The sequence below is a fragment of the Microcaecilia unicolor genome, chromosome 9 (genome assembly GCF_901765095.1).
Source record: "Microcaecilia unicolor chromosome 9, aMicUni1.1, whole genome shotgun sequence".
Lineage (NCBI taxonomy): Eukaryota > Metazoa > Chordata > Amphibia > Gymnophiona > Siphonopidae > Microcaecilia > Microcaecilia unicolor.
In genome coordinates, this window is record NC_044039.1 from 201420 (window position 1) to 215650 (window position 14231).

Sequence of the window (14231 nt, forward strand, 5' to 3'; positions counted from 1 at the left end):
GAAGGCGTCTGACAAAGTACCTCATGAAAGACTCCAGAGGAAATTGGGGAGTCATGGGATAGGAGGTAGTGTTCTATTGTGGATTAAAAACTGGTTAAAAGATAGAGAACAGAGAGTAGGGTTAAATGGTCAGTATTCTCAATGGAGAAGGGTAGTTAGTGGGATTCCCCAGGAGTCTGTGCTGGGACCACTGCTTTTTAACATATTTATAAATGACCTAGGGAGTAACTAGTGAGGTAATTAAATTTGCTGATGACACAAAGTTATTCAAAGTCGTTAAATCGCGGAAGGATTGTGAAAAATTACAAGAGGGCCTTACGAGACTGGGACACTGGGCGTCTAAATGGCAGATGATGTTTAAACCTTCTGCTCAGTGTGCTGCTGCGGCTAAGAAAGCAAATAGAATGTTGGGTATTATTAGGAAAGGAATGGAAAACAAAAATGAGGATGTTATAATGCCTTTGTATCGCTCCATCTTCAAGTCTCTGCTTAAAGCCCACCTCTTCTATGCTGCCTTCGGGACCTAATTCTTACCTTCAGGATATCCAGACTGCCCCAATTTGACTGCCCCTATCGAATTGACTACTCACTTGTCCTTTAGATTGTAAGCTATTTGAGCAGGGCCTGTCCTTTTATGTTAAATTGTACAGCGCTGCGTAACCCTAGTAGCGCTTTAGAAATGTTAAGTAGTAGTAGTAATGTGAGCAAGTGCAAAGTGATGCATGTGGGAAAGAGGAACCTGAATTATAGCTACGTCATTCAAGGTTCCACGTTAGGAGTAACGGACCAAGAAAGGGATCTAGGTGTCGTCGTTGATGATACGTTGAAACCTTCTGCTCAGTGTGCTGCTGCGGCTAAGAAAGCAAATAGAATGTTGGGTATTATTAGGAAAGGAATGGAAAATAAAAATGAGGATGTTATAATGCCTTTGTATCGCTCCATGGTGCGACTGCACCTCAAATATTGAGTTCAATTCTGGTCGCCGCATCTCAAAAAAGATATAGTGGAATTAGAAAAGCTGCAGAGAAGGGTGACGAAAATGATAAAGGGAATGGGACGACTTCCCTATGAGGAAAGGCTAAAGCGGCTGGGGCTCTTTAGCGTCGAGAAAAGGGGTCTATAAAATAATGAGTGGAGTTGAATGGGTAGATGTGAAGCATCTGTTTACGCTTTCCAAAAATACTAGGACTAGGGGGCATGCGATGAAGCTACAATGTAGTAAATTTAAAATGAATCGGAGAAAATGTTTCTTCACTCAATGTGTAATTAAACTCTGGAATTCGTTGACAGAGAATGTGGGAAAGGCGGTTAGCTTAGTAGACTTTTAAAAAGGTTTGGGCGGCTTCCTAAAGGAAAAGTCCATAGACCATTATTAAATGGACTTGGGGAAAATCCACTGTTTCTGGGATAAGCAGTATAAAATGTTTTGTACTTTTTTGGGATGTTGCCAGGTATTTGTGACCTGGATTGGCCACTGTTGGAAACAGGATGCTGGGCTTGATGGACCTTTGGTCTTTCCCAGTATGGCAATACGTATGTACTTATGTAGTAGACTGGGCATCCAGGTGATAGATGAAATTTAAGATGGACAAGTGCAAAATGATGCACGTTGTGAAGCATAACCTAAATCATTGCTGCATTATACTATTTACTGCATTATGAGTCACTACCAAGGGAAAGGATCTAGGTATCATCATAGATATGTTGAAATCTTTTGCTCCATGTGCAGCAGTGGCAAAAAAGGCAAATACAATTTTTGGAATTATTAGGAAAGGACTGGTGAATAAAATAAACAATAACATAATGCCTCTGCATCGATCCATGGTTAGACCGCACCTTGAGTACTGAGTGCAATTCAGGTTGCTGTATGTCAAAAAAGATATAGGGGATATGGAAAAGGTACAGAGAAGATTGACCAACATGACAGAGTATGGAATGACTCTCGTATGAGGAAATGCTAAAGAGGTTAGAGCTTTTCAACTTGGAGAAGAAATGGCTAAGGGGAGATAGTCTATAACATCCTGAGTGATGTGGAACGGGTAAATATCATTCTGTTGTTTAATCTTTCAGAGGTACAAAGACTAGTGGATGCTCCATGAAGTTACATAGTGGGATAAACATAAAGGAATCCTGTTCAGAAGAAATGGATCCTAAGGAGCTTAGCCGAGATTGGGTGGCAGAGCCGGTGGCGGGAGGCAGGGATGGTGCTGGGCAGACTTATATGGTCCGTGCCCTGAAAAGGACAGGTACAAATCAAGGTAAGGTATGCACAAAAAGTAGCACATATGAGTTAATCTTGTTGGGCAGACTGGATGGTCCGTGCAGGTCTTTTTCTGCTGTCATCTACTATGTTACTATGTAGTAGCACATTTAAAACAAATAGTTGAAAATATTTTTTCATTCAACTTATAGTTAAGCTTTTGGATGCTTTGCCCATGCAAGTGTTAAAAGCAGTTAATAGAGCTGGGTTTAAAAAAAAGTATGGACAAGTTCCTGGATGACCTGGGGAAAGCCACTGCTTATCCCTAGAATCCTACTACTTTTTGGGACTCTGCCAAGTATTTGTGACCTAGAGTTGCCACTGCTGGAAACAGGATACTGGGCTAGACCCAGTGGGGCAACTGTTATGTTCTTATATTTTCATATTGTGATTTCTCTATTTTATATCTAGAGAGAACTATTTGTGTGTTGTAAACCACAGTTGTCTCCAGATTGGATTACTTTACTAGTCTGTACTTGTGACTTCTAGAAAAAGATATAGCTAGATTGCATCTTATGCAAAATAGAGGAGAGATTGGATGGTCTGGAATGGAGAGACAGTATTTCTCAGCCTTATGAGCTTTGCTCTGATGGTCTGTGAAGGATTGTATATTCTTTCATTGGTTTTTCAGAAGTATAAAGATTTTGGAACCAGAGTATCTGAAATACTGTGGTAAATATATTTCATGTGTTACAAGTCATGCAGTCAACAATGTACTCTTGTATTTCAGTAATCATAGGTCCCTTTCTACCTCCAGACATAGCGCTTCACTTGAAACTGCCCATTTTTTTCCCGCCATATCTGAAGTAGGTGATTGAACTTTTGATATGAACATGTTGCTATCAGCTGGCTATATTTTTTTTCTTTTTTTGTAGGTGCCATTATTGCAAGTCCTCATGCCATGTTTCATCTCTACGTATCCCCTATGCATGCAAACTATTATTTCAAGAACTGCAGTCCATGAATATTATACCCCGACTCAAGCTATCCCGATACAATGAATAGAGAAACAGATGATCCACATGTATAAAGAACAGACAGCAGAGTGCGTGTGCATGCCTGAGAGTCTTTGCCAACAGCAGTGCTGAACTGTTAAGGCACATACTGAGTTCTTTTGTACTTTCCCCTGCTGTTGCTGAAAGTTGACAGAGTTTGGTTCTCTGCACACAAAGGGAGGAAAACTAGCTGGAGCCAGAAGGAGCCAGGATAAATGAGCTTTGTGACACGTCTGGAAAAAGAGTACTCAGCCCTTCTGAGCCAAGCAAGGCATTCTGTGGGGTTTTGTTTTGTTTGTTTTTTTCAAATTGTAAAATGTGTTGGAAATTAATAAAACTTTTCCAATTGTATTCTGTATATTTTTAGATTGACTAAACTGGTGGAATACTGTGATTTATTTAAATAAATGTCTTCGTGCAACTGCACAGTCCATTTCCCCATCTTAATCTTTTTCAGGAAGTTGATAAAATGTGCGTGTGTTAGAAAGGGATACTGGGTGTATGATGCCTAGATATGATTCTGTTAAATGCATGCCAATAGGTTATTTATAAGGCCATAAAGAGGGTGGGTCTGAGAGGCAGCCACACAGCCTCTTGGGGGCAGGAAAAATGATTAAAAGAAAAGTATGGGCTGGCAGCAGTTGAAAAGCTAGGAAGACTGTCTCCTCCTACACTCCACATTGGGGTGGGGGTGGGAGAGAAGAGCAAGGATCAGGGTGGAAATGCAGTGCTGTTGTTTGTCCCGGTGCTGAACTGCCTAGTTACAGCTTTGAATTCTTGTTACTCTAAGTAGATTATAGAAAACATTAGCTACAGCTGTGTGTTGACATTTTCTCTTGATACAGTATTTGGGTTTTTATTTGTTGTTGATGCAGTAGGTATCATCTTAGTTTTCAAGCCTTAAAATCCTTTATTTACTCGGTAAATCCAGCCCATTTTGTAATGATAGATTTGTGACCTACTTTGGTGACTTACGATTTACAAGTTGTTGTCTCCAATTATAAATTATTAAAGGGTGGTGTAACAAAATTAACCTTAGCGAGGTTCACAGTCTGTTCGCACTCAGCTGTAACTGAGTACAGGAGCCCATAAGCATCAGCCTTAAAATATTTATTTTAAATGTTAAATAAATTGATCTTTCATTTGAGGTTACCACCTTCGCAATCCAACACAAGCTGAAAAAATAGAAGTTAAATGATTCTCTTCAACACTGTATTAGAACTTTATTAAATGGTTGAGTGGCCCAGATTTGATCATTTTGGTGATAAAACAATTTGTTTCCCCAAGTTTAAAGTATGTTTGGACATTTTTCCACTTTTTGTCTTTTTGAGAAACACCCCTCCTGCTGAGAAGCTCAAAATGGTATCCATGACACTAGTTGTCAACCTGTATCCATCTTTTTAATGTTTGTTTTTACAGAGGACAAAGCTAACGAGTGGTGATTAGGACCACCGAGCTCTGCTGTGGGTCTCAGGGAAAAGAAAATAGAAGGAATGATGTTTGACTGTTCATATAAAGACTACATGGCAATAGTATAGTTTGCATTTGATACATCACCAACACGAGGTAGTTTAAAATAGTTATAAATGGAAAAGATAAACCCAGAAAAAGAAAAAATTGTTATAGAAAAAGGGAAAGAAATCTTCTTCTATAGCTAAGAGAGAATCCATTAAGGCAGGGTATTAGTAGAAGCAGCCAAACCGACTGCTCTTCCATTTCCTTTCTTTCTAGTACATTGAATATCAACAGACATCACTATAAAGCAAAATCTTAGGAAAAATGAAAACAAAGCCTTTATAAATTACAGGAAGAGAATCCTTGACCGTGTATTTATATGTTGGATAATTGGAAGATAATGTTCAGGATCAGAGTTTATTGTTTTGTGGAGAAATTCTGTTTGGGTGTTACAGCAGGGGCAAAGCTAAAAGCCATATCAAGAGCTTCATACTACCTGCTAAGCTGGGTTCAGTCTACACCATTGTCTCAGGAGTAATAAACTGCCATTCAACCACTTGCTCTGCATATTTTACTTCAATGTAGCTAGCTTCAGGGTAGTCCCAAATTTTGACAGAAAGTCCTTTCCATGCAGAACTTCCCGTGCAAGTCTCTACTTGGAATGTAAACGGGCTCAACAATCAGGGCAAACGCAGTTGGATATTCAAGGAGTTGAGTAGACTGAAGTGGGATGTGACGTTTTTACAAGAAATGCACTCAAGACCGAGAGATGCCCACATGTTGTGTTGCAGGCCTTTTAGGGAAGTTGCAGTTCACCGGGGAGGGGAAGTCAAGAAGAAGGGGGGAGTGGCTATTCTGATAAGGCAAAATTGTGGGTTTGTAATTAAACGGGAGTTTTGAGATACTAGTGGTTGATGCATAGCCCTCAGAGGGCTGTTGCAGGGTAAGGAGCTCACACTGATCAATATTTATGCTCCGAATGTGGGCCAGAGAAAATTTTTTCAAGCTTTATTAGGGGAGATCCAGGGATTTATTGGAGGACAGGTGGTGGTAGGAGGGGATTTCAATATTGCTTTGGATGCACATTTGGTTCACTCCACAGGGGGGAGGGCAACATAGCAGCCCTGGGCGCAAAGCTCTGCTACAATTTGTGAGAGAGCTGGAAGTGGTGGAGGTAGTTACATGGGGTGCAGCGGAACTACACCTTCTACTCACATGCTGCACAATCATACACCTGTATAGATGGATTATGGGTACATCGCAATAGCTGGCACATGGTGGGGGCGGCAGAAATAGAAGCTATCCAAATCTCAGATCATGCCCCAATGTGGATTAGACTTCAAGGGCTGGGACAGGGTTAGCGGTGCAGTTTCTGGAAACTGAATGATTCATTATTAGGCGATGAGAAAGTGCGGGAAGAGATAAAGTCCACTATACAAAAACTTTGCTGCTTTAATGACAATGGAGAGGTCATGGATGTGGTATTATGGGATGCATTGAAGGCGGTGGTGAGGGGAACTTTGATCAAGTGAGGGGCATGAAAGAAAAGGGAAAAAGGGCTGTACTCTCACCCTAAGAACGCGCTTGGTTCATTTAGAAAAATTGCATAAGCGAAACCCCACATCGCAGTTGTAGGAGGAGCTTAAAAAAGTACGGGGAGAATTAGAACAGCTGCAGGTGACAGAAGTAGACTTTATGAGAACTAAGCTTAAGCAACAATATTTTGAATTTGCTAATAAATCAAGTGCAATGCTAGCCCGTACCTACGGGCTAGAAGAATTAAAACCCTTGTTCAAAAGATGAAGGATGAAAGGGGAGGTGGCATTATGCTAATGCAGAAATTTCAAAATGCTATTTGAAGTATTATCAAGATCTATATAAGGCCCCGGAGGGGGAACCAGTGGAAGGACATAGCCCACTATCTGGATCAGATCAAATTAAAATGTTTGAGTGAAAACCGAGCGCAGCTAGGGGAACCCATTAGACTGGGGAAGGTACAGGGGGTGATTAAAAAACTCCAAAAAGGCAAGGCTCCTGGGTTGGATGGATATTCGGCACGGTTTTACAAATGTTTTGTGGGGGAGCTAGGAAACCTGTTGGTACGAGTGGGTAATGGAGTCTTGGAGGGTGATAGACTCTCGAAGGCCATGTCTGAGGTGGGGGTGACAGTCCTGCTTAAACCAGGAAAAGACCCAACTGTATGTGGCTCATATAGACCTATCTTACTGCTGAACGTCGATGCAAAGATAGTAGCTAAGATCCTGGCTAACAGATTGGCCCGGGTGATGCAGAAACTGATCCACACGGACCAATCTGGGTTTATACCAGGGAGGCAGGAAAGGGTTAATATGAGCTTCACTCTTCATTTGATATGGGAGGCGCAAAGATCTCGGCCTGGCACCGCCTTGTTGGCCATAGATGCAGAAAAGGCATTTGATCGGGTGGATTTGGGGTTTTTGAGGGAAGTGATGAACCGCATGTGTCTAGGGGATAATTTTAGTAAATAGTTGGCTGCTTAATACGAGGACCCGAAGGCCAGTCTTAATATAAATGGCGATTACACTTCTTTCTTCCCAATTGGTAGGGGGACCTGGCAGGGATGTCCCTTGTCACCACTCCTATTCGCACTATATCTAGAGCCTCTTGCATAAGTACATAAGTAATGCCACACTGTGAAAAGACCAAGGGTCCATCGAGCCCAGTATCCTGTCCACGACAGCGGCCAATCCAGGCCAAGGGCACCTGGCAAGCTTCCCACATGTACAAACATGGATTTTTACCAAGTCCATTTAGTAGCGGTTTATGGACTTGTCCTTTAGGAAACCGTCTAACCCCCTTTTAAACTCTGCCAAGCTAACCGCCTTTACCACGTTCTCCGGCAACGAATTCCAGAGTTTAATTACGTGTTGGGTGAAGAAAAATTTTCTCCGATTTGTTTTAAATTTACTACACTGTAGTTTCATCGCATGCCCCCTAGTCCTAGTATTTTTGGAAAGCGTGAACAGACGCTTCACCTGTTCCACTCCACTCATTATTTTATATCTCTATCATGTCTCCTCTCAGCCGTCTCTTCTCCAAGCTGAAAAGACCTAGCCTCCTTAGTCTTTCTTCATAGGGAAGTCGTCCCATCCCCGCTATCATTTTAGTCGCCCTTCGCTGCACCTTTTCCCAATTCCATTATATCTTTCTTGAGATGCGCGACCAGAATTGAACACAATACTCAAGGTGCGGTTGCAGAACTGATATGACACCATCCAGATATTCGGGGTATCAAGATTGGAAAGAAGGAACATCGTATTGCTTTGTTTGCAGACGATGTGCTACTTTATGGGGCGGATCCTGGACAGACACTGCCTGTGACCTTGCGGATCCTTCGGGAGTTTGAGAGGCATGCAGGCTTACGGGTTAATATGAATAAAAGCGAATTATTAGGGATTACATTAACCCATAAGGAGGAAATAAGTTTGAGAGCAAAGTTTGCCTTTAAATGGGCCAACAATAATGTCCGATACAAGGGGATCCAGATACCTAGGGATCTGGGGAGGGTGTATAGCCTAAACTATGGGAAGATAGTGGACCAAATTCAGATGGAGTTGTCTAGATGGAAGGGATTGTGGCTATCGTGGTGGGGACGTATGGCAGTAGTGAAGATGAACGTACTACCCAGACTGTTGTTATTATTTCAATCATTGCCGGTGGCGGTCCCAAGGTAGACACTTAAAGAACTACAGGGCTCCTTACTGCGGTTTATCTGGGGAGGTAGACAACCCCGCCTGGCAGGACAGGTACTATGGGGGACAATAGAGCGGGGTGGTAGAGCAGTGCCTAACATAGAGTGGTATTTGGCCGCTCAACTTAGGTCAATATTAGACTGGGAGAGGGGGAAATTAAAGCCAGCTAGCCAGGTGGATCAAGCGTATTATCCTGACCGCCTAATGAGCTCGTACCTATCGACCACCGAAAGAATGGGAAAGGTATTGGTAGGGATACAGAATTCATTTATAAGGCATCTAATGGGGTTATGGGGGGAAGTGCGGAAGAAATGGGGACAGAGTGATAGAATTTCCTCTCTCACATCCTTGAGATGGGAGCCAAAGTTTGGGGCTGGGAGGGAAAATGCCACATTCGCGCTGTAGGAGTCAGCAGGGTTGACGTGTTTTCGTGATGTGCTACAGGGGGGGCAGGATGAAAAGTTTTGAGATGCTGCGCTCCATGTATGGCTTACCTGAGGGAGATATTTTTTCCTACCTACAGGTCCAGCACTTTGTGGGTACCTGGGGTAGAAGGGGGGAGAGTCCTCAGGAGACAGAAAGCTTGGAAAACCTGTGGAGGTTATTGAAAAAGGTGCCAAGACCCATCTCTGTGGTGTATAAATTTTTTCAGGGATGGGATCCAAAACCATTTAGCTTTCAAGGAGCATGGGAAGTAGACTTAAATTATCGCTTTAACGATCAAGAATGGGAAATAATTTGTGGGGAGGTCCAGAAGGCTTCGATATGTGTATTGGTACAGGAAAACTCATACAAAGTACTTACTCGATGGTACTATACACCTGTGAGATTGAAGCAGATGTACCCGGGGGCATCGGGTTTATGCTGGAGGTGTGGGTCCCAGACGGGTTCCTTCCTACATGTTTGGTGGACCTGTCCTAGGGTGGTCCCTTTTTTGCAGGCTACTATGAAAGCATTAGTAACTATGATGGACACATCCTTGGTGTGCAGTCCCTTGGTGTGCCTATTGTACAATGAAAGGGACTCTTAGGAGAAGAGCAAACTGATACAATGGGGGTTGGCGGCAGCTAAGTGCCTCATAGTGCTACCGTCTGGTAGACCCCCCCCCCCCCCCGACACTGGGTGAATGGAAGTGTAAATTGGGACAGCTTCTACATATGGCATGCTTCACGGCGTATCGTAGGGATGAAGACCTGCGACGCAAAGGGGGGTGGACTCGAATTCAACAAAGTCTAGCAAGTATATAGGATGGGGGGGGGGGGGGTTCTGGGAGTACGATTGGGGCTCAGAAAGAATGGGAGGGGGAAGGGATAGGGGGAGAGGGTGTTTGGCCCCAAGAACCAGGGGACAATCTCAAGTTATGTTGGGGATGACCATGGAAGGTGGACCAGGGAAGGGGGAAATGTTTCATGTTCACATAAAGTTTACCTGCAGAGTGGATAATGTTAGGAGGGTTAGTGAGCTCAAAGAAGAAGAATATGCATGGGCGATATGTATTGGTGCAAAAATTTCAGCAATTGTTTGCTTTAGCGAAGCTTATAGTGAATAAGCTGTTTACCATACTTTGTGTAAATTGTTTGCTTAAAATTACAATAAAAATTTAAAGATGAAAAAAAATAATTATATCTTTTGGTCTAAGATGATAGATGTGGTTACATTTGATTGTGCTAACTTAAGCCCTGTTAAATCTAGTTGGGATTTAGCAGCTAATACGGTTTTGGATGAGATTGCTCCTGTGATTACCAGGAGGATTAGAACGATTGAACACTCTCCATGGTCTTCTGAGCAGCTTCTCAGTATTAAACTAGATTGTTGCCACTTAGAGAAGGTTTAGCATAAAACTCCGGATATAGGTGATAAAGTCACTTGAAAATTACAGTTTAATCATTGTAAAAGGAAATCCGCTGCAGCTTGAAAGTAGTACTATTTTAAGATAGTTGGATCAAGTTCCTTTGATACTAAGAAATTGTTTTGGTTAGTAAAGGAATTGACTGTTCTGTCTCTTTCTGAAAACTCCAATTAACCCAACCTATACTCGGACTTGCTAATTACTTTTCAGATAAAGTGGGTCAAATTCTTGCTGAGCTGAATCAGGTGAAGTCTACTCCTAGTGATCCAACTATTAATTGTAATGTAGATACAGATCAAATTTGGAACACTTTACACCCTATTATTATAGAGGAAGTTAACTCTCTCCTAATGAAAGCTTCCCACTCACTGTATTCTTGATACTTGTCCAGTTTTCTATTTTGACTATTCCTTTAGTTATTTTAAATTGGCTTACTTTTATGTATAAAAATTTATTGCATTGAGGATCTTTACCATCCGATATGGGTCAAATAGTGTAACCCAAAACCTAAAGCCACAGGCTTGATTTATCCCTACCATCTAATTTCCACCCAGTTACCGGTTATTCCTCTCTTTACAAAACTTACTCAGTGCTATTTGCTGATTTTTCTATGTAAGTTTTCCTGTTTACATGTTTCTCAATTTGGGTTTTGACCAACTGATAGTATGGAAACTCCTATTATTAGTTTTAACATCACATGTTAAAAGACAATTGATTCTGAGCAGGCAGATCAAATTACTTCAGTTTGATATATCCGCAGCATTTGATGCAGTGGATCATCCTTAGTTGATTGAAATTGGTCTTGCAGATCCAGTTCTCAGTTGGTTTCAAGAGTCTCTCGGTAACCGTAGTTACTGTGTAGATTTAACTCACTTTCTCAGTTTTGGTCTCCGGGCTGTGGTGTTCCTCAGGGCTAATGTATGGCCTCTGTTGTTTAATTGCTTTATGGCTTCATTGGGCAGCATCAAGTTGAATCCAGATGAATTGTTACTCTGTGGATGATATCTTGATGCTAATACCAATGGCTGATGCTTTGGATGACACCATTAAAAGTATGTCTTTGTGTACGACTAAGATGCAACAATGGTCTAGGGAAAATATGTTGAAACTTAATTCCAGTAAAACCAAAGCTCTTTGGTTCAAAAATCCAGACATTGTTACACCTAATATGTTTGTATTATCCCAAGTTAGATCTTTACCAGTTGAAGATAAATCTAGAGTTTTAGGTATTATTTTGGATTCACAAATGACTTTTGAACCACAAGTAAATCAGCTTTGGAAGAAAAAAAAAGCCTGTTTTAGAATGAGACTGCTAAGGCTGATTAGGTCTTATTTTGATCAACCTGCTTTTGACTTTTCTGGATTATTGTAATGTTTTATATTTAGATCTATCTGTTAGGTTACTGAGGAAACTTCAATTCAAAATACTTAATTTAGGCTTATTTGTAGATAAGTTTAATAGTATTTCCTCTTATTTAGAGATTTTACATTGGCTTCCAGTAAGTGAAAGAACTTTGTGTAAATTAGCTTGTTTGACATTTCAGGCTCTTTACGGTATTATATCTGATCTGGTAACAAAGCTAGTGCTGGTTCCTTTGTTTAGATTTTCTGTTCACTTACAATGCTAAATGAGTCTTCGTCCCCCTGTTCTTAAAGGGGTGGGTTTTTCTAGGATGGCTGACACTTTATTTTCTTTTTCTCTGTTCTCTAATTGGAATTCTTTTCCTTTATGCATTAGAACAGAGTTGAATTAATTAGCATTTCGTAGAAAGCTTAAGACATTTGTATTTGCTAACTGATTATTTGAGAGTAGCCTAGGTTATTCTTTAATTTTCTATTCTTATTTTTTATGTTTTTAATTTATGCTGATATATTTCAATTTTATATTGTATAATTTCAAATTGTATTTAATATTTTTTCCTTTGTAAACCGCCTTGGACTCATATTTTGAGATATAGTGGTATATAACAGCTGTATTGATACGGGTATTGGTACTGTGTGGAATGGGAGTTTAGGTAGGTGGGGCTTAAGATGCAAACAGGAGTCCCACAAGTCAGGGACAGCAGTCAACTTTCTGTCTGGAATGGGAGATCAGCTAGGCAGGGGTTAATGTGCAGCAAAGGAGTTCAACTAGTCAGGGAGAGCCCCTGTCATTAAACAGACATTCAAATCAGATGTGCAGCAACAGTAGTATAATATCCCAGTGAGACAAGAAGGGAGGAGGGAATGTGCATGCATGCTTCAGCTGCCCTTTGTGCTTGGGAATGTGGGTTTTGAGGTGGGGGTATGATATTTGTGGAGTGTATGTTATGTTCCAGTTGCTGTCAGGCTCTGCCACTGTTCACTCAGTCCTACGGCCAGCATCTCTTTGGAGTTTCACATACACATTTACACAAGTGAGCAATCCCTGTTTGCATGCTGAAGTAAGGTGTCATGACTGTAAAGAAAGTCTGAAAATTAAAACTCTACTAATCTCCTAATTTTGTCATTTTATCAGACAATATGGATAAGTAGACTGCATCAGCCACATTGTTTTTATCTATCATAATTCCTGTGTTTCTAAAAGAATCTGTTCGAAGGAGTTAGTCTGCCTAGAGACTCTAAAATGTGGCATTTTGGAAGCCCCGGTAAAATGTATTCCATAAAATGATAAATGCCAAAAGGTGCTGTGAAAGACATCTTAAGATCCTACTGAAGAAAGAGCAGAAGCATTGGCAAATTAAATGTAACATAATAAGACTAAGGGAAAATATATTTATTTTACACATTTCCCTCCGGATTCTATATTCTGTAGGTTTCCCAGAGTTGGGCAGGGATCCCAGATGTGCACATAAATGAATTCCATTAAGCAGTAATAATTATTGGAGTTAATTACTACTACTACTACTTATTTCTACAGCGCTACTAGATGTACGCGGCGCTGTACACTTGGCAGTAATTAGGAGTTATGCAAACATCTGCTGTATGCCCTTTCTATAACATGTGCAGCTCAATTTCATAATGTAAAGCAAAAGGGGGTATGGGTGGGTCACGGGCATGTCAAAAAGTACAAAGACCAGAGGACACTCAAATCACAAGGAAATGCTTTTAAAACAAATAGGAGAACATTTTCACTCAACGAACAGTTAAGCTCTGGAACTCATTGCTGGAGGATGTGGTAACAGTGATTAGTATGTCTGGGCTTAAAAAGTTTGGACAAGCTCCTGGAAGAAAAGTCCATAGTCTGTTAGTGAGGTGGACATGGGGGAAGCCACTGCTGCCCCTGGGATTGGTAGCATGGAATGTTGCTACTCTTTGGGGTTCTACATGGAATCTCGTTACTTTTTAGGGTTCCAGAATCTTGTTATTCTTTGGGTTTCTGTATAGAATGTTGCTTGTCTTGGGGGTTCTACATGGAATCTTGTTACTCTTTAGGATTCCAGAATCTTGCTGTTCTTTGGGATTCTACTTGGAATGTTGCTTCTCTTGGGGGTTCTACATGGAATCTTGTTACTCTTTAGGATTCCAGAATCTTGCTGTTCTTTGGGATTCTACTTGGAATGTTGCTTCTCTTGGGGTTCTACATGGAATCTTGTTACTCTTTAGGATTCCAGAATCTTACTGTTCTTTGGGATTCTACTTGGAATGTTGCTTCTCTTGGGGGTTCTACATGGAATCTTGTTAATCTTTAGGATTCTAAAATCTTACTATTCTTTGGGGTTCTACATGGAATGTTACTGCTCTTTGGGGTTCTACATGGAAACTTGTTACTCTTTAGGATTCCAGAATCCTCCTATTGTTTGGGATTCTATATGGAATGTTGCTTCTCTTGGGGGTTCTACATGGAATCTTGTTACTCTTTAGGATTCCAGATCTTGCTGTTCTTTGGGATTCTACTTGGAATGTTGCTTCTCTTGGGGGTTCTACATGGAATCTTGTTACTCTTTAGGATTCCAGAATCT

The 14231-nt window shown here is 41.0% G+C and overlaps 1 protein-coding gene across 1 annotated transcript in view; it reads left to right on the forward strand.

The window, feature by feature from the left end:
• The window catches only part of POLR3B (RNA polymerase III subunit B), a 126238-nt gene extending 122569 nt beyond the window's left edge, over positions 1–3669 (forward strand). Inside the window, exon 28 of the mRNA XM_030214044.1 lies at positions 3136–3669. Within this exon, the coding sequence (XP_030069904.1) occupies positions 3136–3265 (130 nt within the window). The 3' untranslated portion in view covers positions 3266–3669. The remainder of the gene's footprint in view (positions 1–3135) is intronic.
• Positions 3670–14231: the final 10562 nt, after the last annotated feature.